The sequence below is a fragment of the Lithobates pipiens genome, unplaced genomic scaffold, assembly GCF_037356315.1.
Source record: "Lithobates pipiens isolate NorthernLeopardFrog02 unplaced genomic scaffold, aLitPip1_a1.2 Scaffold_22, whole genome shotgun sequence".
NCBI classification, from domain to species: domain Eukaryota; kingdom Metazoa; phylum Chordata; class Amphibia; order Anura; family Ranidae; genus Lithobates; species Lithobates pipiens.
The window spans coordinates 6,879,408-6,906,770 of record NW_027507784.1 but is presented as its reverse complement, the minus strand read 5'-3'; the positions used below and the strand labels follow the sequence as shown (position 1 = coordinate 6,906,770).

The 27,363-nt window shown below is 46.3% G+C and overlaps 1 protein-coding gene across 1 annotated transcript in view; it reads left to right on the top strand.

The window, feature by feature from the left end:
- LOC144000350 (uncharacterized) overlaps positions 1-22,715 on the top strand; it is a 49,639-nt gene extending 26,924 nt beyond the window's left edge. The window contains exons 7-12 of the mRNA XM_077494140.1: positions 11,271-11,330; positions 15,004-15,017; positions 18,801-18,851; positions 18,991-19,026; positions 19,375-19,410; positions 21,419-22,715. Coding sequence (XP_077350266.1) covers positions 11,271-11,330; positions 15,004-15,017; positions 18,801-18,851; positions 18,991-19,026; positions 19,375-19,410; positions 21,419-21,496 — 275 coding nt within the window. The 3' untranslated portion in view covers positions 21,497-22,715. The remainder of the gene's footprint in view (positions 1-11,270; positions 11,331-15,003; positions 15,018-18,800; positions 18,852-18,990; positions 19,027-19,374; positions 19,411-21,418) is intronic.
- The last annotated feature ends 4,648 nt before the right edge of the window (positions 22,716-27,363 follow it).

Here is a 27,363-nt window from a genome sequence, read left to right as displayed (position 1 = left end):
TGTTTGGGCAGTTCGTATTGTTCCATGAGACGTGTAAAGGTTTTCAAGGTGGAGCCTTCAAAAAGCGATCCAAGGTAAGTAAGGCCTCGGTTTGTCCATTCTGAGAGGGGTAGATCCGGGGAGAGAAGTTGAAGTGCATCAAGGGGTAGTTTAGGCAAGGTCTCCACCGAGATCCCATCCGTTGATTGTATTAACGCTGACCATGTTTTCTTGGAGGCCGTGATGGTGTCAAGTGGGTAGCGCAGGGGAGGAAGCTTAAGCCAGGTGGCTGCAAGCAGAAGCTTAGCGTTTGTGTCCAGTATGGTTGATTCGATCTGTTTCCAGTTTGAATGACAATTATCCGACCACCAAGTTTTCAGTTGGTCTAGAATGGAGGCTCGGTAGTAGGCCTGGACATTGGGTGCCCCTAGCCCTCCAGAATGAACTGGAGTCAGGACTATAGACTTCTTTACTCTAGGACGTCTCTGCTGCCAGATGAAACCGTTAAGAATCCCTTGAAGTTTTTTGAGTTGGTGTTGCGTCATAGGGAGGGGTATGGTTCGAAAAAAATATAGGATATGGGGCAGCAGATACATTTTAGCCTGAGCTATCCTTCCAGCCCAGGAGGCCGGAATTCGGCTCAGGTCTTTAATGAGGCTAGTAAGCTTGCCCACGAGGTCTTCGAGATTGGTTCTAAGTAGTAGTTGGCTAGGGGATGTCAAATGAATTCCCAAGTAGGGGAGAAAAGAGTTCGGGGCCCAGGCAAAGGGGAAGGTGGAGGAGATTGATTTTGACGTTTGCAGGTCTAAACCAAGGTTCAGCATGAGGGATTTGCTATGATTCAGTTTATACATGGATATTCTGCTGAATTGATCTAAAACTGCGTGTACCGCAGGAAGCGAGGAAAGAGGGTCAGTCAGGGCTATGATTACATCATCGGCGTAGAGGCCAATTTTGTGATCAGTATCTCCGATTTTTATTCCAGATATCTTTGGGTCTGATCTTATCTTCTGTGCTAACGGTTCCATCACTAGGGCGAAAATCAGTGGGGATAGTGGACACCCTTGTCTGGTGCCGTTGGTGATTTGGAAAGGTTGGGAGACTACTCCCGATGTCCAGATGCGTGCCGAGGGGTGGGAGTATAAGCCCATTATCGCTTTATGAAATGTGCCAGACACTCCAAATTTGTGGAGGACTGCCTCCATATAAGGCCAGTACACGCTGTTGAACGCCTTCTCTGCGTCTAATGCCAGAAGCAGAGAAGGCGTTCCAGTATGCTCCGTCCACTGTATCAAGTCGATAAACCTTCTAGTACCGTCGGATGTCTGCCTGCCAGGCACAAATCCGACTTGATCAGGATGTATGAGTTGGGGAATAACAGAAGACAGTCGTTGTGCGAGTAATTTAGCATACAGTTTTGTGTCAGTGTTGAGAAGGGAGATAGGGCGGTAATTGCCTGGATTGTCTGGGGGTTTACCTGGTTTGGGGATGGTGACTATCAAGGCATCAAGGGATTCTTTTGGCAGTATTCCTGTGGTGGCAAACTGATTGTACATGTCACATAAATGGGGGACTAATAGTTGGGAAAACCGCTTGTAATATTCGCTAGGAAGTCCGTCGGGGCCTGGAGCCTTATGTAGCGGGAGGTTTTGGATCAATTTGTGGATCTCGGAGTGTGTAAAAGGAACTTCCAATTGTTTGAGTTGTGTCGGGGATAGAGAAGGCAGGGAGATAGAGGATAAGAAATTGGCAATGTCGTGTTGGGAGGGGGGTGGAAGCGGGTCTGAGCCTGACAGATTGTACAGTTTCGTATAAAAATGTCCAAATTCATTTGCAATATCTAGTGGGTTAGTCATGCGTCTGCCCTGGGAGTTAGTGAGGTGTGTGATTTTTTTGTTAGCTAATTGCTTCTTAAAGTGTCTAGCCATATAGGCCCCTGGTTTATTGGCTGCTGAGTATGTCAGCAGGCGTAGTCTTTTAATGTAGTAGTCGAAGTTTTTACGAAGGTGGTCACTAAGCTGGAGTCGGAGGTTTTTGAGTTCCGAGGAGACGGCCTTCGATGGGGATTTCTTGTTGGTGAATTCTAGAGACCTGATTTTAGTCAGGAGGAATTCTGTCATGCGTGAGTGTTTTTTCTTTGCCTGGGAGCCAAGTTTAATAAAAAGACCTCTTAGGCAAGCCTTATGTGCATTCCATACTATGGAGTGATCAGAAACTGAGTTGACATTTTGTTGGAAATAAGTCTCAATCTCGGATCGTATTGCAGTTTCAAAGTTAGGATCGTTAAGGAGGGAGGTGTTGAGCCTCCATACTGTGTGTTTGGGTGTTTGAGAAGGGGAAGCCAATTTAATCGTGACCGGAGCGTGGTCAGACCACGATATCGTGCCTATGTGGGAGGATTCAATAGACTGGAGTAAATGTTTGTCTGCGATAAATAAATCGATACGAGAGTAAGACTGGTGGGGAGGGGAAAAGAAGGTGTAATCTCTCTCCAAATCATGCATGCATCTCCAAGCGTCATATAAGTCCTCACGTTGGAGGAGAGAGGCCAAGGCTGAGGGCCTGCATCTTGAGAAACTGGTAGTGTCTAGCGTATGGTCAATAATTTCATTAAAGTCTCCGCAGATTAGCAGAGGGGAAGATCTGTAAGGTGCTATTTTGGAGAGGAGGGTGGAATAAAACTTTCTCTGGGCACCATTAGGGGCATAGATATTGACCAGAGTGAGAGGGCGACCGTCAAAGGTGGCTGAGAAGATGATGAACCTGCCATCCTCATCGCATTCACAGTGGTGTAGCGTGAAGTTAACGCTAGCGCTCACAGCAATCATAACTCCCCTCTTCTTTTTCGGGGCGTTAGCGAAGAAGCAGTAGGGGTATTTCTTGTTGCTACACTGGGGTGGTTTGGATTTAGAGAAATGTGTCTCTTGGACGCAAAGGATATCCGCAAGATGACCCAGTGCTTCCTTCCATAGTAGATTACGCTTAAAAGGAGAATTGAGGCCTTTAACATTTAGTGAGGTGATCGTGAGAGACATGATAAGCGTTTGGCCAGGGAGATGCAAGCAAGGGGAGAGAGACCACACCAACCAATGAACACCAAGCAAAAAGAACAGAGAGGTTGAGTAGGCAAAAAAAAACAATCACAAATGAAAAAAAAAAAAAAAAAAAAAGATGTTAATGAACTGGTATATAACAAGATATAACAACGTATAACAGTGAGAAATATCACAAAAAATATGTGCGCAGCACACTAATAACCTGGGGGTTGGAGGGAAGAAACAGAAGGTATAGTGCCCAGGCTGGATATGACAGCTCTAGGGGAACTGGGGTATTAGCATAGTCAGGTCTTTTCCGCCATTTTGGTCACGGCACGTCTGGTGGGTCCAGAGGGTGGGCCGGAGGAGTTAGACTGACCCGTGCCTCCCGGGGGAAGAGGGAGGAAGCCCCAATTGGTCAATTTTTTATATCCATCTTTCGGGTTAAGGATTGGAACAATTTTCTGCTGATGGGTGACCAGTAGTTTGGTAGGGAAGCCCCATTTGTATGTTATGTTTTTCTGTTGGAGGATGGAGGTTACCAGGGAGAAGGCCCTACGCATCTCCATTGTGGCCGGTGACAGGTCAGTGAAGAGCTTAATGGAAGCGTAGGGGGCCGGTAAGGACTTCAGGTTTCGCGCGGAAGAGAGTATTTGTTCCTTGACCTGGAAGAAATGTATACGGGCCAGAACATCTCTGGGGACGTCATCTGGGAGACGTGATGGTTTTGCAATTCTATGGGCCCGATCTATGATCATTAGTGATGGACGAACTTCCGACGGGACGTTTCGCGAACGCGAAACGCGAACGGACACAAACGTTCGCGAAAACGACCGTTCGCCGCGGGCTCCATTGACTTCAATGGGAGGCGAATTTCGCAAACCTTTAGGTCGAATTTGCGGCCACGGGGTAATTATTAGGGGGTAGCACGTAGTCCCACCACCTGGACAATAGCATAATACATGTATGAGGTGAATTTGGGATCGATAACTACAAGCATTTTTTTTTTTATTTGGGAAATTGTTCTGACAATTCAGGACTATGGAGCTAATGAAGGCAATGGAGGAGAGGGAAGGTCAGGGACCAGGGTAGGCAAACAAGAGGGTGCAGGAGATACAGAGCACTGACAGCAGCACCGTAATACAGAGCACTGACATCAGCACCGTGACATACAGCGCTGACAGCAGCTCCGTGACATACAGCGCTGACAGCAGCTCCGTGACATACAGCGCTGACAGCAGCTCCGTGACATACAGCGCTGACAGCAGCTCCGTGACATACAGCGCTGACAGCAGCTCCGTGACATACAGCGCTGACAGCAGCACCGTGACATACAGCGCTGACAGCAGCTCCGTGACATACAGCGCTGACAGCAGCTCCGTGACATACAGCGCTGACAGCAGCTCCGTGACATACAGCACTGACAGCAGCTCCGTGACATACAGCGCTGACAGCAGCTCCGTGACATACAGCGCTGACAGCAGCACCGTGACATACAGCGCTGACAGCAGCTCCGTGACATACAGCGCTGACAGCAGCTCCGTGACATACAGCGCTGACAGCAGCTCCGTGACATACAGCACTGACAGCAGCTCCGTGACATACAGCGCTGACAGCAGCTCCGTGACATACAGCGCTGACAGCAGCACCGTGACATACAGCGCTGACAGCAGCTCCGTGACATACAGCGCTGACAGCAGCTCCGTGACATACAGCGCTGACAGCAGCTCCGTGACATACAGCGCTGACAGCAGCTCCGTGACATACAGCGCTGACAGCAGCTCCGTGACATACAGCGCTGACAGCAGCTCCGTGACATACAGCGCTGACAGCAGCTCCGTGACATACAGCGCTGACAGCAGCACCGTAAGCAGCCCCAGGAGGAAGTCAGCACAGCACAGGGATGGTGTGATCCCCTCATAATAAGAACCCCCAGGAGGAAGTCAGCACAGCACAGGGATGGTGGGAGCCCCTCATAATAAGAACACCCAGGAGGAAGTCAGCACAGCACAGGGATGGTGGGAACCCCTCATAATAAGCAGCCCCAGTAGAAATATGACACCGCTCAACCTCTTCAAAGAGGAGGGTAGGGGCATATAGTACGGTGTGCTTTTTTGGGTCAGGGAAGTGAGCCAAATGAATTAAGAAGGTCTGTGTGCTTGATTCCAAAAATTGTTTATAGACATATACATGGTCTACTGATCACATGTGTTGAATTCCTCCGAGATCCATGCCTCATTCATTTTTAGAAATGTGAGGTAGTTAACACTGTCGTGAGCTAGGCGAGTACGCTTATCGGTCACAATCCCCCCTGCTGCGCTGAACGTCCTTTCGGACAGGACACTGGATGAGGGGCAAGCCAACAGTTCGATTGCAAATTGGGCAAGCTCTGGCCAGAGGTCAAGCCTGCCCACCCAGTAGTCTAGGGGTTCATCACTCCTCAGAGCGTCCACATCGGCCGTTAACCCAATGTAGTCGGACACCTGACGGTCTAGGCGTTCCCTGATGCTGGATCCGGATGACACCTGTCGATGGGTCGGCTGAAAGAATGACCTCATATCCGAAGTCACCAACACATCTTCAAACCGGCCTCTTCTTGCAGGCGCTGTTGGATTGGTACCCGCAAATCCTTCTCTGGGAGTGGGAATTGCTCCTCTGCCAGCGCACGCAAAAGCAGAATGCAGCATTTCTCGAAGCAAGGCCTGGAAGTGCTGCATTCTGACAGCCCTCTGCGACGGCGGTAACATTTCCGCCATTTTGTGTTTGTACCGGGGATCTAAGTACGTTGCCACCCAGTACTGGTCCTTGACCCTCATGCTTTTTATACGGGGGTCCCTATTAAAACACTGGAGCATGAAGGCCCCCATTTGCACTCAAGCGGAAGGTATGTGGTGGTGGTGGTGTTGTTGGTGGTAGTGTCTTTGGGGGTGCACATAGCAGAGAGTGAAGAAGAGGGTGCAGATCGAGAGGATGAGGAGGGTGCAGAAGAATAAGGCTGAGTGAGCCACTCAACCAAGTCTGGTGCGTCCTTTAAAGTAATTGAACGCACCTTCTGCAACTTCCCACTTTGGCTCAAGGCTGTTGCTCCTGCCCTACCCCTACCACCCCTGCGGAAGGGCCTGCCTCTTCCTCTGCCTGTCATTTTTTAAATCACCCTGTGACAAAACTCTTAGTCCCTATACCGCTGAAGGACTGCTGCAGTATAGGGCAGCGGTCAGCAGTAGTGCACGTCAACCCTATGTATTGTGGACCGATAGCGGTCCTTACAGAACAGCAGACTGTACTGCACTCAGGCCTATGTACCGTAGCACCCTATACCAAGTTACCAGTCCTTATAAAAACTTTTGTGGACCAAGCAGGTTGTGTGTTAGTGTTTAGCAGACTGTGCGTCAGTCCCTATACCGCTGAAGGACTGCTGCAGTATAGGGCAGCGGTCAGCAGTAGTGCACGGCAACCCTATGTATTGTGGACCGATAGCGGTCCTTACAGAACAGCAGACTGTAACGCACTCAGGCCTATGTACCGTAGCACCCTATACCAAGTTACCAGTCCTTATAAGAACTTTTGTGGACCAAGCAGGTTGTGTGTTAGTGATTAGCAGACTGTACGTCAGTCCCTATACCAATGAAGGACTGCTGCAGTATAGGGCAGCGGTCAGCAGTAGTGCACGGCAACCCTATGTATTGTGGACCGATAGCGGTCCTTACAGAACAGCAGACTGTAACGCACTCAGGCCTATGTACCGTAGCACCCTATACCAAGTTACCAGTCCTTATAAGAACTTTTGTGGACCAAGCAGGTTGTGTGTTAGTGATTAGCAGACTGTACGTCAGTCCCTATACCAATGAAGGACTGCTGCAGTATAGGGCAGCGGTCAGCAGTAGTGCACGGCAACCCTATGTATTGTGGACCGATAGCGGTCCTTACAGAACAGCAGACTGTACTGCACTCAGGCCTATGTACCGTAGCACCCTATACCAAGTTACCAGTCCTTATAAGAACTTTTGTGGACCAAGCAGGTTGTGTATTAGTGTTTAGCAGACTGTGCGTCAGTCCCTATACCGCTGAAGGACTGCTGCAGTATAGGGCAGCGGTCAGCAGTAGTGCACGGCAACCCTATGTATTGTGGACCGATAGCAGTCCTTACAGAACAGCAGACTGTACTGCACTCAGGCCTATGTACCGTAGCACCCTATACCAAGTTACCAGTCCTTATAAGAACTTTTGTGGACCAAGCAGGTTGTGTGTTAGTGTTTAGCAGACTGTGCGTCAGTCCCTATACCGCTGAAGGACTGCTGCAGTATAGGGCAGCGGTCAGCAGTAGTGCACGTCAACCCTATGTATTGTGGACCGATAGCGGTCCTTACAGAACAGCAGACTGTACTGCACTCAGGCCTATGTACCGTAGCACCCTATACCAAGTTACCAGTCCTTATAAGAACTTTTGTGGACCAAGCAGGTTGTGTATTAGTGTTTAGCAGACTGTGCGTCAGTCCCTATACCGCTGAAGGACTGCTGCAGTATAGGGCAGCGGTCAGCAGTAGTGCACGGCAACCCTATGTATTGTGGACCGATAGCAGTCCTTACAGAACAGCAGACTGTACTGCACTCAGGCCTATGTACCGTAGCACCCTATACCAAGTTACCAGTCCTTATAAGAACTTTTGTGGACCAAGCAGGTTGTGTGTTAGTGTTTAGCAGACTGTGCGTCAGTCCCTATACCGCTGAAGGACTGCTGCAGTATAGGGCAGCGGTCAGCAGTAGTGCACGGCAACCCTATGTATTGTGGACCGATAGCGGTCCTTACAGAACAGCAGACTGTACCGCACCCAAGCCTATGTACCGTAGCACCCTAGACAGACCAAGTTACCAGTCCTGATAAAGAGCTTTGTGGAACAAGTGAGTTGTGAATGATTAGCAGACTGCAGCAGAAGGGCAGCAGTCAAGTATAATATTCTTTCTATATTTGGAAGAAAGAATATTATACGTGTACAAGCCTATTACCGTACCACTGATACCAGTCCTGAAAAGAACCTTTGTGGAACTAATAGTAACAGCAAGTCTTTAAAATTATCCTCACTGCCTGACACACTGCTTCCTGCCTGTCCCTATACAAATTGGCAAAAAAGAGTAGGCTGGAACGATTAGCTGGAACAGCTCTTTTGTGGACCTGATAGTAACAGCTAATGATGATGATGATGATGATGATGAAGAAAGACTAATCTGGCTGAGCTGTCCCTAAAATAGCAGCATACAGCGCTCTGTCCCTTTATCTAAACTGACAAAAGAAACTCAGGCTGCTGACCTAACACCTATACCAGTCCTGAAAAGAACTTTTGTGTACCAAATAGCTAGCGTTTTCTCTGTCCCTACTCCACACAGGATCCTTTCCCTACAGTGACAGAAGAAAGAATGTAAAATGGCCACCGGATCGGGTGTATTTATAGGTTAGGGGGAATGTCCAAGTGTCCATGAGCTGTCATGTCTCAATTGGTTGTCCTGTAACACATGATAAACGTGTCACGAAAGGTTAAAGTTCTTGTATACATTAAACACGTAAGTCCGCCGGGGCGAACGACGGAAAAAGGCGTTCGAACCCGCGGACGGCGAAAGTCGGAAATTCGCCGCGAAACGACCGCCGGGCGAAACATTCGTCCATCACTAATGATCATGTCTCGTGCGGTCAGGCGAGGAAGTAAGGACGAGATGAGTTGTTGCAAGTATGGGGTCAGGTCGCATGGCATGACCGATTCAGGAATGCCTCTAAATTTGATATTATTTCGTCTGGAGCGGTCTTCCAAATCGGCCAGTTTCATTTTTATGTGTCGGAGTTCTTCCGTATGGTGGTCTTGCACATCTAGCATTTCGTTGTGTGCTTTAGAGTAATCCTGAAGATTTTCTTCAAGAGCGTCAGTGCGTTCCTCAATGCAATCAATGCGGTCATGCATCTGGGAAATGGAGATCTGTAGCTCCCTGTGCAGGTCTTGCTGCAAGGTAAGAAGCATGTTCTTCAATGTGGATTCAGACACTGTGCTGTCTGAGGCAGGCATGGCCGCCAATGAGGGGGTAGAGTGAGAAGTGTGAGTCCCGGCCACAACTGCAGACCAAAGCTGCTTTTTGGCATGGGGAGCTTTGTTTGGGGAATGTGCTGGGGAGGTAGCCAGTCTCTTACTTCTGTCAGCCATGAGGTCTCCTGGGGGCTCCACCGGGGGAGGAAGAGTGTCCATGATGTCCCTGCAAGCATCCGGAGCGTCCTCCTGTGCTGAGTGCAGTGCAGTGTGATGGCCCAGCGAGGCCGCGGAGGCAGCGTGCGGCGTGTTGAGGAGGTCGGCGCCATCTTGGGCCTTCTGCATAGCGGTGGCTGTCGGATAAAAATCCGTTAAGCGGCGGGGTTTGGGCGGATTATACCGCGATTTCGACATGCCCCGTTCGTCCCTGCTCCTTCCCCGCTCCGGTGGTGTGGGCTGGGGAGAGGAGAGTCGCTTCGTGTTGCCGATATCCAGGCCGTGGAGCGGAGCTCGGATCTCAGGCAGCCATCCCGGTCCGCAGCAGGCCACACCCCCCTTTATTATCACTTTAACATTCAACATCTAGCTTGAGGTACTTCTGCTTCTTCAGGACCAAAACATAAGCTTCCCTGTGCAAGTTGATAGCAGATAAAGATCCATCTCCAAAAGATGACAACACCAATTTAATTGCATAAAATATACATAACAAAACCCCAAGGAGGCAGACCTGTCCATAACCACCTAGAGGAAAAGAAAAAAAAGAGGGAAGAAGAAAAAAAAAATGCAAAACCTCCCGCACCCCTCACCGCAAACAAACACAAACCTTACCTCACCTCCAATACCAGCTACCAGAACCACCCCATCCAATGCTTAATATAATGGTCAGCCATAGATCACCTGACCACCCCCAAGCCAATGGATCTGCCAGCAAGTCACTAAATACAATGCAAGTCGCCTCCAATATTTTTTTTGGAGCCATTTTACACAAGGGGGGAACAATAAAGATCCATCTAGACAAGTGATGGGGAACCTCGGCACCCCAGATGTTTTGGAACTACATTTCCCATGATGCACAACTACCTTGCAGAGTGCATAAGCTTCATGGGAAATGTAGTTCCAAAACATCTGGGGTGCCAAGGTTCGCCATCACTGATCTAGGCTTTCCAGTCTTGCTCCAACACCAACCAGCTTCCAAACAAACACATTTCATTTAGAAGCCGTAATAGGAAGCCAATCACTCTTCACTAGTTTTGAAACAATGAAGCTAAACCCAATCAGATTCAATCTGAGTGATGCCGATACCTTGAAGTGAGTATGAAGCCACAGTGGGCATAGACTGACTTCCGCTAGGAGGCATAGACTGGCTTTTGGAACAAAAAAATAATAAAATAAAATGCCAGTATGAGAAATACTGGGATTTTTATTTTATTTTATTTTATTTTTTGTTCCAATTTTTTTTATTTAAGGATAAAGTATAGAACAATGCAACAGAACCAGACAGGTAAAGAGCAAAAGGTGTCCCGTACATAGCCGATAATGGGGAAAATACAATTACAAAACTCACTCAGTACAGCTCATGTTTCGAAAGTGTTACATCATAAATAAAACATTTTCATGGGTGAAAATAAAGAAAAATGCAAGTTGTGTCAGAACCCGTTGATGGGTCAGCAATGAGATGATAGGACTCGGGGAGAGCCAAGGAGCCACTCTCCAGCATCATAGCAGATTATTATTATTTTTTTAAATACAGTATCACTATCTAAGAATGTTGAGCACTTCTGGCGGGTAGTCAGAGAGGGGAGGGGTTCATCAGATGGTGATAGGTATCAGTCATTTAGAAATGAAGCCAGCAAATCAAAATACTCATGAATTTGGAAGGAGAACCACGTGAAATTTGGATCAGTTCCTCCATCTCTCCAATTTTACGGAGATGGGTGAACTACTCAGAAATTGGCGGTGGTGCAGGGGGTGTGCCCCAGTGTATCGGAAAATACACAATTTTGCGGCGATGACCACATGCACGGCCAGGGATTTGAGGTACATTTTAATGATGAACGGTGCAGAAGAATTTGCGGTGGGGTATAATCTAGAGTATAGGTATTGACCTGAAAAATAATCTCATGTATCGTAGACCGGTAGGCTTGAAGCATTGGACAGGATCAAATACAGACGTTTTCCTTTGTGACAGATACCCTCTCCTTCCACCATGCCATTAGTCCTTTCATTTTATTCCCTGTTTTTATTTCAGATCGCAGTAGTCGCCCTTTATACAACTCACAACGCTCGGACCAACGCGTTGGCTTTCCAGGTAACACTGCTTTTCTAGTATGTATTATTATTTTGGCATATTTACGGTACATGTTTTCTGAAGTAACCCTTTTTAGCCAGAGTAGTTCTTACCAGTGGTCATCAGATGGCAACCAGATCAGATGTGAATGTCCTTAGCACACTTACATGGCAATGAGGCCCCGTTCACATACATTTTAGGGTTGTTTTTTTCTCCAGTTGGGTAGATATGGATTGTCACCATTCACTAGATCAGGGGTCTCCAAACTGCCACCCAGTGGCCAGGTGCGGCCCTATGCTTGCCTTTATCTGGCTTTTTGGGGCACTATTCATCCAACTGATATGAGACACTATTTTGCCCTCCGACTCCAGAAATTGAGCATAATTCCTGCCACTGACATCACCAATGGGGCACTATTCCTCCCCATGATACCAAAGATGGGGCATGGTTCACTCCCACTGATGCCAGAAAAGTTTTCCACCTAAAGTCCGAAGGACAGTAAACTGGCCCTTTGTTTAGAACGTTTGGAGACCCCTGAACTAGATGAACATGCTTCATATAAATGGGAAGGAAGTAAGGGAACAAAAGATCCCTGAAAAATGATGTTCAATATGAACTTCAAATGTCTGTACATCTGAGGACACTTTTTTAGGTCCTGTTGGTATCTTGATCATAGACTTCTAAGGCCTCATGCACACGAGACACAGGTGAAAACTCTGCTCGAAAAAAGCTAAAAACGCGCGTTTAGCCGCGTTTGCATGCCGCGTTTAGATGCGTTTAGGCGCGTTCAGCCGCGTTTGCGTTTATAAGCGTTTATAAAGATAACATCATGTAGACCCTTCCCAAGCTCTCAAAGCATGTTTTTTTTTTTTTTTAACTATTTCTGCTATTTTGATCAGAGTGAGCAGCAGCAGCATAGAGAGCAGTTGTACACTTGCATTTGCCTCTCTTTCTGTGGTATACCGTATATACTCGAGTATAGGTCGATCCGAATATAAGCCGAGGTCCCTAATTTACCACAAAAAATATGGGAAAACTTATTGACTCGTGTATAAGCTGAGGGTGAGACATGCATGTCCATCCCTGTGTGTCCGTCCATCCCTGTGTGTCCGTCCATCCCTGTGTGTCCGTCCATCCCTGTGTGTCCGTCCTACCTGTGTCCTGTGCCTTTGTCCTTCTGCAGCGATCTGCATGTAAAAACATGCCAGGATCGCCGCACCTCTTTTGGTCTGTGACAGACGGCGGCCATTCCACTGTTCAAAAGCCGCGCCTCCGTCTATGATAGGCGGAACACTCAATTTCCCAGCAGTCAGTGTTCCGCCTATCACGGACATCCTCTCATCCTCGTCCGTAGTATGAGGATGAGCGGATGTCCATGATAGGCGGACCACTGACTGCTGGGAAATTGAGTGTTCCGCCTATCACAGACAGGGAGGCGCGGCTTTTGAATAGTGGAATGGCCGCCGTCTGTCTGCACGACACGCTGATCGGGTAGGCAGACAGCGGTGACTCGAGTATAAGCCGAGGGGGGCACTTTCAGCCCTAAAAAAGGGGCTGAAAATCTCGGCTTATACTCGAGTATATACAGTATATTTTGAAATGGATCCCATCCCATATCTGTCCTTTATTTTTTTTTTAATAATGTCTATTTATAGCAAATTATCCAATTTTTTTTAAATATCTAAATTTTTCTTGTGGCAATTTTTAACATGTTTTCATTATTTCTAATATAAAACAATATTAAAATAGTTAATTATTTATTTTTTAATCTGAATATATGCTTTTATTAATTTTTTCTAGTTTTAAAATTGTTTTATTTAAAAGCAAATCTACGTTAATTAGATTTTTTATAATTGTTTTAAATTTATTTGGCCAATTTTTTAATATATTTTTATCGTGAAATATGTACTGATTAATATATTTTAATTCTTTGCTGCTGTATGTGGTAGTATAATATTTTTTAATGCCTTATTAAAATATCCAGAATCCTAAACCTAACCATTCATCCCAACCCTAACCCCAACCACTAACCCTAACCCCTAACACTAACAGCTAACACTATCCCTTACACTAACCCTAACCCTAAACAACCCTAACCCTAATCCAACCCTTCATCCTAAACAATAACCCTAACGGATAACCACTTACCATAACACCCAACCCTAATGACCAAATTACATTGCCGCAGATGGTCACAGTTGACTTTGGGGCCATGTATCTCTGATGCAGAAAAGTGCATGACATTTTGCGACCCGACTTTGGGGCCCCCTATCTCGGGGTCACTTGGATAGGATAACATTGAATGAGTTCAGGAGCAGTTGAAAAAAGTGTCCAACTGCATCTGAACACGCGTTTAACTGCGTCTCGTGTGCATGAGGCCTAAGGCATTATAGGCGAGAGGTTCTTCTATGAACATCTCTCTCAACCAGTCCCTCATGACTGCTCTTGTGGGGGATAGCCACAGTTGTGTTCTCCAAGGCCAATCACTTCACTTTCAGCACTTACTAGCATCTTTAGGGGCCTCCTAGAAAAGGAAAATCATTCTGCACACAACCTTCTAGGTCCAAAGCCCATTGGAGAGAGACCGTTAAACACACCATCCTCCCAGGGCCTACTCTCAGGGAGAAGTGACCATGTGGTAGGTGGCAAACACCTCACTAGCTCACATCAACCCCGGTATCAAAGTGATATGTTGAGATGTTGCATCTGGCAGAAGCATTGCTAACATCAACTTGGGCACGTGCACTATGGAGGAAACATTTTTGCTGTATGCAGCCTGACTGCTGCCTGGAGACCACATAATGCAAATGATCATTTGATCTGAATGCATTCTTTAAAAGAGAAGTATGGGCAAAGATTTGTTGGCCTTATTTCTCCTATGGATCACAGGAGGGCAGTTCGTTCTGCAGTCCCGTAACCCGTTTTTAGCCGACAGTGGGCTACGTCCAGTCCTGACTTTTCACCACGCAGATGCCTGGAGCGGCAGCACTGCTGTAAGCCCTTGTACACACGGTCGGAGATTCCGTCGGAATGTGTCCTATCGGACCGTTTTGTCGGATAATCTGACTGTGTGTGGTCTGCATCGGACTGTTTCCGTCGGAATATCCGTCGGACCAAATTTTACAACTTGCTGGAAATATTTTCCGACAAAATGCTCCGATCGGACATACTCCGATCATGTGTAGAGAATTCCGATCGGACAAAGTGCCACGCACGCTCAGATCAAATTCCTACATCAAAGCTATTGGCTACTAGCCTGAACGTAGTCCAGTCGTAACAAAATTACGTCATCGTGTTCTGAAAGGTCGAATTTTTCGACAACTTTGTCCGACCGTGTGTATGCAACAGGTTCGGACAAGATCCGACGGACAAAATCCGACGGATTTGGTTGTCGGAATCTCCGACCGTGTGTACAAGGGCTAAGACTGAGCCAACCGAGTGCTGGAGGGGCAGAGCAGAGAGCTGGTGACTGATGGTCACCCCTCTCTGCTAAGAGTGGAGGGGAGAACTGAGCGATTAGTAGTCTTTGAACACTCAATTCTCAGTGCAGAGGCAGCAGGGGACAATTGGATCAATGCTGAATCCACCTAGTTGAATATACTTTTCTTTTCTTTTTTATATACCAGTACCCCATACTTCTTATTTAATCTATATACATATCTCTTCTTACAGTGCTTTCTTTTCTTTATTCTAGCTATACATGAAGAGGTAAGACAACCCTTCTTTTATTTTTTTTTTTTTTTTGTGATTATGTTATTTAGATGATCCATATCAGGGCCATATTTAGACAACAGGTTGGTCTAGACCAGCCTTTCTCAACCTTTTCAACACAGAGGAACCCTTGAAATAGTTCTCTGGTCTCGGGGAACCCCCTGCTAAAAATGAGAAATCTACAACTCATGATACATTAGTGTGATGGTCAGTGGGAAGAATGGTCCTTACACTTGTGGTCAGTAGGAAGAATGGTCCTCACACTTGTGGTCATTGGGAAGAATGGTCCTCACACTTGTGGTCAGTAGGAAGAATGGTCCTCACACTTGTGGTCATTGGGAAGAATGGTCCTCACACTTGTGGTCATTGGGAAGAATGGTCCTCACACTTGTGGTCAGTAGGAAGAATGGTCCTCACACTTGTGGTCATTGGGAAGAATGGTCCTCACACTTGTGGTCAGTGGGAAGAATGGTCCTCACACTTGTGGTCAGTGGGAAGAATGGTCCTTACACTTGTGGTCAGTAGGAAGAATGGTCCTCACACTTGTGGTCATTGGGAAGAATGGTCCTTACACTTGTGGTCATTGGGAAGAATGGTCCTCACACTTGTGGTCATTGGGAAGAATGGTCCTCACACTTGTGGTCATTGGGAAGAATGGTCCTTACACTTGTGGTCATTGGGAAGAATGGTCCTCACACTTGTGGTCATTGGGAAGAATGGTCCTTACACTTGCGGTCAGTGGGAAGAATGGTCCTCACACTTGTGGTCATTGGGAAGAATGGTCCTTACACTTGTGGTCATTGGGAACAATGGTCCTGACACTTGTGGTCATTGGGAAGAACGGTCCTTACACTTGTGGTCATTGGGAAGAACGGTCCTTACACTTGTGGTCATTGGGAAGAATGGTCCTCACACTTGCGGTCAGTGGGAAGAATGGTCCTTACACTTGTGGTCATTGGGAACAATGGTCCTGACACTTGTGGTAATTGGGAAGAATGGTCCTTACACTTGTGGTCATTGGGAAGAATGGTCCTTACACTTGTGGTCATTGGGAAGAATGGTCCTCACACTTGTGGTCATTGGGAAGAATTACCTCCTTACGGATAGCTAAAAAGATCAATGGTGTCGGTGGGAACTTATCCGAGAGGCAGAAATGGCCCAATGCTGAAGGAACCCCTACAACCTCTGGAGGAACCCTGGTTGAGAATCACTGGTCTAGGCACACCAAAGATTTGACAGCTTTTTTAAAAGCTCTGCCCACCATGACTTTATTTTTATAGTAAAACCATATCCTATTGAAGGACTAATGGGCTCTGCTTTAATTGCACTACTAATTTTACACTGTACAGACCATCACGCAAGAGAAAAGAGGGTTGGATTCATGTTTCCTGAACTCTAGTAAGTCTTCTGACTCCTCTAAACATCCTCACTACACAACCCCCCACCTACTCTTCTCTCACTGATTTTAGTCACGCATGTACACATGACGATAGAAAACACAACCAAATTAAAGGGGAACTTCACTCAAAACTAGCTACATTTTTTATTACGTAGCGAATTGTTACTATATCTAAATAAAAAATATGCTTACTAGTCTGGAGTCCAGTGTTGTCCTTCCTGACACCCAACTTTTTTCTTTGTTATTGTTATCCCAGGCCACCAACTTGGTCCAACATCTCGCACATACACAGACAGACTGTGGGTCAGAGCCCTATGGCATGTTTGCACATGCACAGAATCACATGCACGCCCTGTGTATGCATACTCAAATTCATTGCAGGCCGCACCAGCAGTATGGTTGCCCTCAAAGGGCTGGTTGTGTCTGAGGTGCACTACATACAGAGTTCAGGGTCCAGGAGTGCGTTATCTACAGAGTGTAGAGCCAGAAGTTCCCCTACGTATAAAGTTCAGGGTTCAGGAGGGCATTATGTACAGAGTGCAGGGTTCAGGGATGTGCTACGTACAGTTCAGAGTTGTGTTATGTACAGAGTGAGAGGTTCAGGGGTGTGCTACGTACAGAGTGAGGGGTTCAGGGATGTGCTACGTACAGTTCAGGGTTGTGCTATGTACAGAGTGAGGGGTTCAGGGGTGTGCTACGTACAGTTCAGGGTTGTGCTATGTACAGAGTGAGAGGTTCAGGGGTGTGCTACGTACAGAGTGAGGGGTTCAGGGGTGTGCTACGTACAGTTCAGGGTTGTGCTATGTACAGAGTGCAGGATTCAGGAATGTACTACGTACAGAGTGCAGGGTTCAGGGATGTGCTACGTACAGAGTGCAGGGTTCAGGGATGTGCTACGTACAGAGTGCAGGGTTCAGGGATGTGCTACGTACAGAGTGCAGGGTTCAGGGATGTGCTACGTACAGAGTGCTACATACGGAGTTCAGGGTTGTGCTACATACAGAGTGCAGGATTCAGGGTTATGCTATTAACAGAGATCAGGATTCAGGGTTGTGATACATACAGAGTGCAGGGTTCAGGGGTGTGCTACGTACAGAGTGCAGGATTCTGAGGTCTGCTGTGTACAGTTCAGGGTTGCGCTACGTACAGAGTGCAGGAGTCAGGGGTGTGCTACGTACAGAGTACAGGATTCTGAAGTGTGCTATGTACAGTTCAGGGTTGTGTTAATACAGGGTGCAGGATTCATGGGTGTGCTACGTACAGAGTGCAGGCTTCAGGGGTGTGCTACGTACAGAGTGCAGGCTTCAGGGGTGTGCTGTGTGCAGGGTTCAGGGGTGTTCTACGTACAGAGTGCAGGGTTCAGGGGTGTGCTATGTGCAGGGTTCAGGGGTGTTCTATGTACATTGTGCAGGGGTCAGGGAGTGCTATGTGCAGAGTGCAGGGTTCAGGGTTGTGCTACTTACAGAGTGCAGGGTTCAGGGGCATGCTACGTGCAGGGTTCAGGGGTGTTCTATGTACATTGTGCAGGGGTCAGGGAGTGCTATGTGCAGAGTGCAGGGTTCAGGGGTGTGCTACGTACAGAGTGCAGGATTCCGAGGTGTGCTATGTACAGTTCAGGGTTGTGCTACGTACAGAGTGCAGGGCTCACGGGTGTGCTACGAACAGAGTGCAGGGTTCAGGGGTGTGTTATGCACAGTGTGCAACCACAACTGACCCCTCAGCCACCCCTCACCAAAACTTCCTTGCATCTCTCTCTCTTTTACCTTGCCCTGTTCTAGTATCTCCCTGTGTAGGCGGCTCTACCTTGCCTTGCAGGGAGATCGTTCTCTCCCTCAGATTCGGGAGATCTGTCCCTTGTAAACCCTGGAGGCTTCTTTGTTTACAAGTGGCAGCGGGGAGCAGAGGGTGAGAGCTGAAGGTGGTGGAATGAAGTTCATCTATGTTCCAGAATTGGGTGTGAGGGCCTCATGCCAAAGCCTGGCGGGCCTTGTGTTTGACATACAGTATGTGCCTGCTGCTCTGTGCATATGTGTGTGTGTGTGTGTGGGGGGGGAGGGGGGTCATGCACAGACACGGGTCCCATAGAATTTAAGCATGTAAAAATAAATAAAAACATATTGTTTCAAGTAAAAACATTCTTGTATTGGGGTGGGGAGGAGTCAGAGGAGAGTTGACTCTCCTCTTGGTGCTCTTATCCCGGCACCCTAGTCTCTCTCCAACCCACACTTACCATCATGGTAAAGCCAGCCCTGGATAGTCATGGTTGTCCCAAAGTACTTTGTTTTGATTGAAATCTAACTTTAGGATGTAGAAAAACATTTTTTATTTTTTTTGCTTCAGTAAAATGAAGTTAATTCTTTGTGTGCGTCTTTATATGACAGACTCACGCCCCCCTTCATGGCGACGGACATATTCCTGAAGACGATGATCAGGTAAGTGATCGCTGTGCTATGGCGAGGCTTCTTTTGCTTAAAAAGGAAAATACATATATGAGAGTAAAATAATACAGAAAACCGTTAAATACATGTATGCCCATTTTTAATAAAAAAAAATATATATTTTATTTTTCAGCCACGCAGTAGAGGACAGAAGACTCGGAGCCGCGGGGTGAGTGGGCAAGCCGCACACTTTTTAACATAAATCCAAACACTTGGGGTAAATAACAAAAAGGTAATATGATGATAGGGGAATAGAAATGGAAATACCCCAAGACTGGCCAGAAATAACAGAAAACTAACCTTATGACAATACTGGTTATGGTAAATAAAGTAAAAAAAAAAAAAAATGCAACACACAAGGCCGCCATACAGGATGTAAAAGGCAAAGGGAAGTCAGGAGGTTCTATATTCCTGTCCTCATATAACAGAGAAGAGAATGGAGATACATCTTATTTGACACTCATATGGAACATCTATAACTTGTCATTTTTTTTCTTGTTTTTTTTTCAAAAATTAGACATCACTTACCTGCTGCAAAAATCTCAGTGACAAGGTGAGCCATATACTCTACTATACTACTACTACTACTACTATACTAATTCAGAACATAAGATCCTATCTATTAAGTTGGCCCACCCTTTGCAGCTTCAACTCTTCTGGGCAGGCTCTCCACAAGGGTTGAGGTCAGGATTCTGTTCAGGCCAGTCAAGTTCTTCCACCCTAAACTCGTTCATCCATATCTTTATGGACCTTGGTTTGGGCACTGGTCCAAATCATTTGGTGGATGGGGGATTATGGTGTGGGGGGGTTGTTTTTCAGGGGTTGGGCCCCTTAGTTCCAGTGAAGGGAACTATTAAGGCGTCGGCATACCAAGACATTTTGGACAATTTCATCCTCCCAACTTTGTGGGAAGAGTTTAAGGACGGCCCCTTCCTGTTCCAACATGACTGCGCACCAGTGTACAAAGCAAGGTCCATAAAGACATGGATAAGCGAGTTTGGGGTGGAGGAACTTGACTGGCCTGACCTCAATCTGATAGAACACATTTGAAATGAATTTGAGCCAGGACTTCTTGTCCAACATCAGTGCCTGACCTCACAAGTTCGCTTTTGGAGGAATGGTCAACCACTCCCATAGAAATGGCAACCACTCCCATAGACACCCTCCTAAACCTTGTGGACGGCCTTCCCAGAAGAGTTGAAGCTGTTATATCTGCAAAGGGTGGGCCAACTCACCTACGGACTAAGACTGGGATGCCATTAAAAGTACATGTATGTGTAAAGGCAGGCATCCCAAAAATTTGGACAATATAGAGTATATGGGGGGTCCTTATACAGTTGTGACTCGACGCGTTTCATGGGATAAAACCACTTCTTCAGGGAGATTTTGAGGTATAAATCTGAGGCCAACTGTGCTGCAAAGGGAGGGCCAACTCAATATTGAACCCTACGGACTAAGACTGGGATGCCATGAAAGTTCATGTGTATGTAAAGGCAGTCGTCCCAATACTTTTGGTAATATAGTGTATCTATCTATCTACAGGATCTATTGCCTGCTGTGGCATTAAAAACAATACCCCTTGTGACCCATTGAAGCAAATGAGAGCTGTGCAACAGCCATGAGCCCGATGCTAGGCTCATGGTGACAGGACGGTATTTCCATTCATAAACTCTGCTTGGCTCCTGTACCACACAATGAAAAGCGATCCGGCAGTCTTGACCCCCTATTGACAGTCCCTTTATTCAGCAAGCAGACTGATCACTATAGACTGAAGCAGGAATCCCCTTCTATCCAATGAGTTTACTGCTAGATATGACTGAAGACCCGGATAAGTTTTCTTTCACTTCCTCTCAGTGAGCAATTCCCAGCCAATCACATCCTCCCATTCCCACCCCCCACACTGCTTTTATACTCTATGGCCGCGTACACACGCGGGGACTGTTCGCCAAACTTTGTCCGTCAAACAGTTTCGGCAAACAGTCCGCTCAAAATTAGCATGGACGGACATGGCCACACACGACGTACGAACAGTTTGCTGAAACCGTGCGCGATGACGTGAACGGCACGTACGACGGGACGAAAAATACGACGTCCTATACACTGCATTATAACTTTCGGCGTGTAAATCCTTTCTGAGCATGCGCGGAACTTTGTTTGTCGAACAAGCCTACACACGAGGGGACTGTTCGCTGAAACAAAGTTTCAGCGGACAGTTTTTCGGAAATTCCGAAAAACCTTGTTCAGCGGACTGTTCGCTGAAACTGTCCGCTGAAAGCCCACACACGGGCGGACTGTCCGCCGAAACAGCGGACAAAGTTGGCCGAACAGTCCCCGCGTGTGTACGCGGCCTATCACTTTTATGAAGAGTGGTCACATTATAGGGATCTATTTTAGTGCCCAATGAGCACAATGGTGGATCTCTCTATGGAAGGTGGAGGTCTTTACAGATTAGACTAGAACTATGATACAGGAACAGGTTACATAATGAGATATCAATTCTTTTTTGTTTGTTTATTTCAAAACTACAAAAGTATTTATGTATTTTATTTTTTGCCTTACAGGCGGTGTTTTTCATAATCGGTGGACTTGTTGTCATTTTATTGATTATCTTGATTGTCATCCTGAGTGTTGCCTTATAGTAGAAGGAATCACCAATCTTCTGTACATACGGGGAGTCGGCTGATGTTGAATGTTCTTTAAAGTGGAAACTTATGCCTCGTACACACGATCGGATTGTCGGCCGACAAAACCGCAGACTTTTGTCCGAAGGACGTTGGCCCAAACTTGGTCTTGCATACACACGGCCACACAATTGTTGGCCAACAATTACAAACGTAGTGAGGTACTACATGGTTTTTCAGTTCCTTCGTCCTTTTTCATTTCGTCCTTTTCATTTCGCCCTTTTCATTTCGCCCTTTTCATTTCGCCCTTTTCATTTCGCCCTTCTCATTTCGCCCTTCTCATTTCGCCCTTCTCATTTCGCCCTTTTCAATTCGTCTTTTTCAATTCGTCTTTTTCATTTCGTCCTTTTCATTTCGTCCTTTTCAATTCGTCCTTTTCATTTCGTCCTTTTCATTTCGTCCTTTTCATTTCGTCCTTTTCAATTCGTCCTTTTCAATTCGTCCTTTTCAATTCGTCCTTTTCATTTCGTTCTTTTCATTTCGTCCTTTTCAATTCGTCCTTTTCAATTCGTCCTTTTCAATTCGTCCTTTTCAATTCGTCCTTTTCAATTCGTCCTTTTCAATTCGTCCTTTTCAATTCGTCCTTTTCAATTCGTCCTTTTCAATTCGTCCTTCTCATTTCGCCCTTCTCATTTCGCCCTTCTTATTTCGCCCTTCTCATTTCTCCCTTCTCATTTCGCCCTTCTCATTTCTCCCTTCTCATTTCGCCCTTCTCATTTCGCCCTTCTCATTTCGTCCTTTTTCATTTCGTCCTTTTTCATTTCGTCCTTTTTCATTTCGTCCTTTTTCATTTCGTCCTTTTTCATTTCGTCCTTTTTCATTTCGTCCTTTTTCATTTCGTCCTTTTTCATTTCATCCTTTTTAATTTCGTCCTTTTTCATTTCGCCCTTTTCATTTAGTCTTTTTCATTTCACGCTTTTCAGTTTGTTTCTGAATGGCCGTTCGTCAACCAGCCATGTTGTGGAACTGGAGGAGATAACATGTTATTTATTATTGGCCTTGGAGTTAATGCTTTGAAATTTTTTGGGGGTTGAATAATAATGATTTAATTTGGTATATTTTCTATATTTTTGGATGCATAGAATGTACTTTTTGGTTAAGTTCTATTGGCAGATAGCATGTCTAATTTTTTTTGTTTTCTTTTTTTAATGCACAATAAAACAATTGTGTAGAATAATACTTGGCTGTGTGTTTTACTTCAAATGACAGTTTGGGAGTCGGCAGTTACATTTTAAAAAATACAATGTAACATTACCAAGGGACACCAACATAGTTGTATCTTTGATCTTAAAAACTCCGGGATAATAGTGTTGTGGTAACTTGCCCAAATAATAAAAAAAAAAAAAAAAAAAAAAAAAACATAATAATATTATTCTTGAAATCAGTAGGAAAAAAAAGCCTTTCAAAATTAATTTGCAATAACTTTATCAGTATCACCAGCAAAGCAGCTTCATTATTATCCCATTATAAAGAAGAGAATTGTGAGCTGCATTTGGAGATCTCATATTTGTCGGGACACGAATGTTGATTCTCCATTCTGAACGCTAGTTTACAAGACCGACCGCTTCTATTTCTGAGCATTGGTGTTTTATACTTTGAACTTTTGTCCGAAGGACTTGTGTACACATCATCGGAAAATACGACAACAGACATTGGTCTGTGGAAAATTTGAGAACCTGACATCCAACATTTGTTGGTGGAAAGTCCAACAACTATTGTCGGATGGAATGTACAAACGGTCGGACTTACCGACTGGTGTCTTTATTCAACCTTACTAACTTAACCCTTTCATGACTAAGCCTATTTTTGACATTTGGTGTTTACAAGTTAAAATCCATATTTTTTTGCTAGAAAATTACTTGGAAACCCCAAACATTGTAAATATTTTTTAGCAGAGACTCTAGAGAATAAAACTGTGATTGTTGTAATATTTTATGTCACACGGTATTTGCGCAGCGGTGTTTTCAACGCAACTTTTTGGGAAAAGGGACACTTTCATAAATTTTAAAAAAATTAAACAGTAAAATTAGCCCAATTTTTGTTGCATAATGTGAAAGATAATGTTACGCCGAGTAAATGGATACCAAACATGTCACACTTTATAATTGCACGCACTCATGGAATGACGACAAACTACGGTACCTAAAAATCTCAATAGGTGACTCTTTAAATAAAAAAAATCCGGTTACCAGGTTAGCGTTACAGAGGAGGTTTAGTGCTAGAATTATTGCTCTCGCTCTGACGATCGTGGCGATACCTCACATGTGTGATTTGAACACCGTTTACATATGCGGGCACGACTTCTGTATGCGTTTTCTTTGCTTCACGAGCTCGCGGAGACAGGGAGCGCTTTGAAAAAAAAATGTTTTTTCTTATTTCTTTTATTTCTTTTAAAATATATATTTTTTTTATTTTGATCACTTTTATTGCTGTCACAAGGAATGTAAACATCCCTTGTGACAGTAATAGGTGGTGACAGGTCCATTTTATGGAGGGATCGGGGGTCTAAAAAGAGGGATAAAAGACCCCCGATCCCTCCTTTACACTTCAAAGTATTCAGATCGCTGTTTTCGGCGATTCTGAATACTGTATATATTTTTAAATCCGGCGCCATTGGCAGACGAGTAAACGGGAAGTGACGTCATGACGTCGCTTCCGTGTTTACAATTAGAAGACTGGAATGAAGCCGCTTACAGCTTCATTCCAGTCCCTCCCTAGCCGCCAGAGGCATCGGATTCTGCATCCGTGCTCCCGAATGAACGGGAGCCCCGGTAAGAGCGGCAGGAGGCGGCGAGAGGTGGAGGGAGGGGGGTCGTCCAATCCCGCTCCTCCGGCATAACAGCCAAGCGGCTTTTAGCCGCATTGGTTGTTATGGCTGGAAAGCCAATCGCCCTCTCTAAAAATCAGTACCGGGATGAAGCCTGCAGGTAGGGGCATCATCCCAGTACAACCCCCGGAAGCTGAGTATGCACATCTGTGTACGCTCGGCGGCAAGGGGTTAACTTACTAATGTAACTATGTAACTATGTAAGAAGAAACAATGAAATTGAGAGCACTCATGGATTTTGGTGCATAATTATGGATTAATAAGGTGGAACACTATTTCTTTGTCGAGTTGTAATAGGTAAAGTCCCACTTTAAAGTAAATGGGAACACTAATTCATAAAAATCCTGGAGTCATACTCTACTTCCAAAGGGTAAAATCAACGTTATTGTTCAGCACAAAACACCAACACTTCCCTATTCGATAGTTCACCTCTTCTGGAGCTCAATTGGTGTAAGGTACAGTTTTGGGGGACAATATGTTGGAAGGATGGTTCTGGGTGGAGTGTCTGGACTTGTATTGAACAATAGAGTTGACTTACCATTTGGAAGTGTGACTAGTGATGGACGAACTTCCGACGGAACGTTTCGCAAACGCGGACCGCGAACGCGGCCGATAGTTCGCGGACCGTAACGTTCGCGGCAGGCCCCATTGACTTCAATGGGAGGTGAGCTTCGCAAACCTACAGGTCAAATTTGCAGCCACAAAATAATTAATAGCTGTGCAAACATAGTCCCACCACATGGCCAATGACATAACACATGTATGAGGTGAATCTGGGATCGACAACTACAAGCATTCTTTTTTTATATGGGAAATTGTTGTGACAATTCAGGACTGTGGAGCACATGAAGGCAATGGAGGAGAGGGAAGGTCAGGGACCAGGGTAGGCAAAGAAGAGGGTGCAGGAGATGATCACCAGCAGCGAGACATACAGCAGTGACACCTGCACCATGATATAGAATACTGACACCAGCACCGTGATAAAGAGCACTGACATCAGCAGCGTGACATACAGCAATGACACCTGCACCGTGATAGAGTCATCTGACAACAGCACCGTGATAGAGAGCACTGACATCAGCAGCGTGACATAAAGCACTCACACCAGCACCGTGATATACAGCACTGACAGCGGCACCGTGATAGAGAGTACAGACATCAGCACCGTGATATACAGCACTGACACCTGCACCGTAAGCAGCCCCAGGAGGAAGTCAGCATAGCCCAGGGATGGTGGGAGCCCCTCATAATGAGCATAGCACAGGGATCGTGGGAGCCCCTCATAATAAGCATAGCACAGGGATGGTGGGAGCCCCTCATAATATGCACAGCAGAGGTACAGCCCCAGGAGGAAGTCAGCACAGCACAGGGATGGTGGGAGCCCCTCATAATAAGCAGGCCCAGGAGGAAGTCAGCACAGCACAGGGATGGTAGGAGCCCCTCATAATAAGCAGCCCCAGTAGAAATATGACACCGCTCAACCTCTTCAAAGAGGAGGGTACAGGCATATAGTACGGTGTGCTTTTTTTGGACAAGGAAGTGAGCCAAATGAAGAAAGAAGGTCTGTGTGCTCGATTAAAAAAATTGTTTATCGACATATACATGGTCTACTGGTCACATGTGTTGAATTCCTCCGAGATCCATGCCTCATTCATTTTTAGAAATGTGAGGTAGTTAACACTGTCGTGAGCTAGATGAGTACGCTTATCGGTCACGATCCCCCCTGCTGCGCTGAACGTCCTTTCGGACCGGACACTGGATGAGGGGCAAGCCAACAGTTCGATTGCAAATTAGGCAAGCTCTGGCCAGAGGTCAAGCCTGCCCACCCAGTAGTCCATGGGTTCATCATTCCTCAGAGCCTCCACATCGGCCGTTAACCCGATGTAGTCGGACACCTGACGGTCTAGGCGTTCCCTGATGCTGGATCCGGATGACACCTGTCGATGGGTCGGCTGAAAGAATGACCTCATATCCAAAGTCACCAACACATCTTCAAACCGGCCTTTTTCAGGCGCTGTTGGATTGGTACCCCCAACTCCTTCTCTGGGAGTTGGAATTGCTCCTCTGCCAGCGCACGCAAAAGCAGAATGCAGCATTTCTCAAAGCAAGGCCTGGAAGTGCTCCATTCTGCCAGCCCTCTGTGACGGTGGTAACATTTCCGCCATTTTGTGTTTGTATCGGGGGTCTAAGTCCGTTGCCACCCAGTACTGGTCCTTGACCCTTATGCTTTTTATACGGGGGTCCCTATTAAAACACTGGAGCATGAAGGCCCCCATTTGCACAAAAGTGGAAGCGGTGTGGTGGCCTGGCTCCTGCTCATTATCCAGGATAATGTCCTCTTCATTCTCCTCTCCCCATCCATGCACAACAGGGATCCCAGAAAGGTTTAAAGCATGCTCTTCTTGCTTCTCCTCATCCGCCCCGGCACCATCCTCCTCTGACTCCTCTTTAGACTCCTGTTGTTGACTTGTCTCAGATAGAGTAGCCCCCCCTGGGAATTCATCCAGCATTGCGACTTCCTCATCTTCCCGCTCCTGCTCCTCCACAGCTTGATCAATGACACGACGCAATGCACGCTCCATAAAGAAGGCATAAGGTACCATGTCACTGATGGCGCCATGGCTGCGACTGACCAGTTTGGTGATCTCCTCAAATGGGCGCAGAAGTCTGCATGCGTCGCGCATGAGCAGCCACTGGCGTGGTGAAAAAAACTCCAGCTCCCCAGAACCTGTTCTGCCGCAGAGTTCATACAGGTAGACGTTAACTGCACGTTTCTGCTGGAGCAGCCTATCAAGCATATAGAAGGTTGAGTTCCATCGCGTCGGGCAATCGCAAATAAGATGTCTGACCGGCAGATTGTGTCGCCGCTGAATGTCAGCAAGGCGAGCCATAGCCGTGTAAGATCTTCTGAAATGGGCCGAGATTTTCCTTGCCTGCCGCAAGATGTCCTGGACCCCAGGGTATTTGACAACGAATCGCTGCACGACCAAGTTTAAGA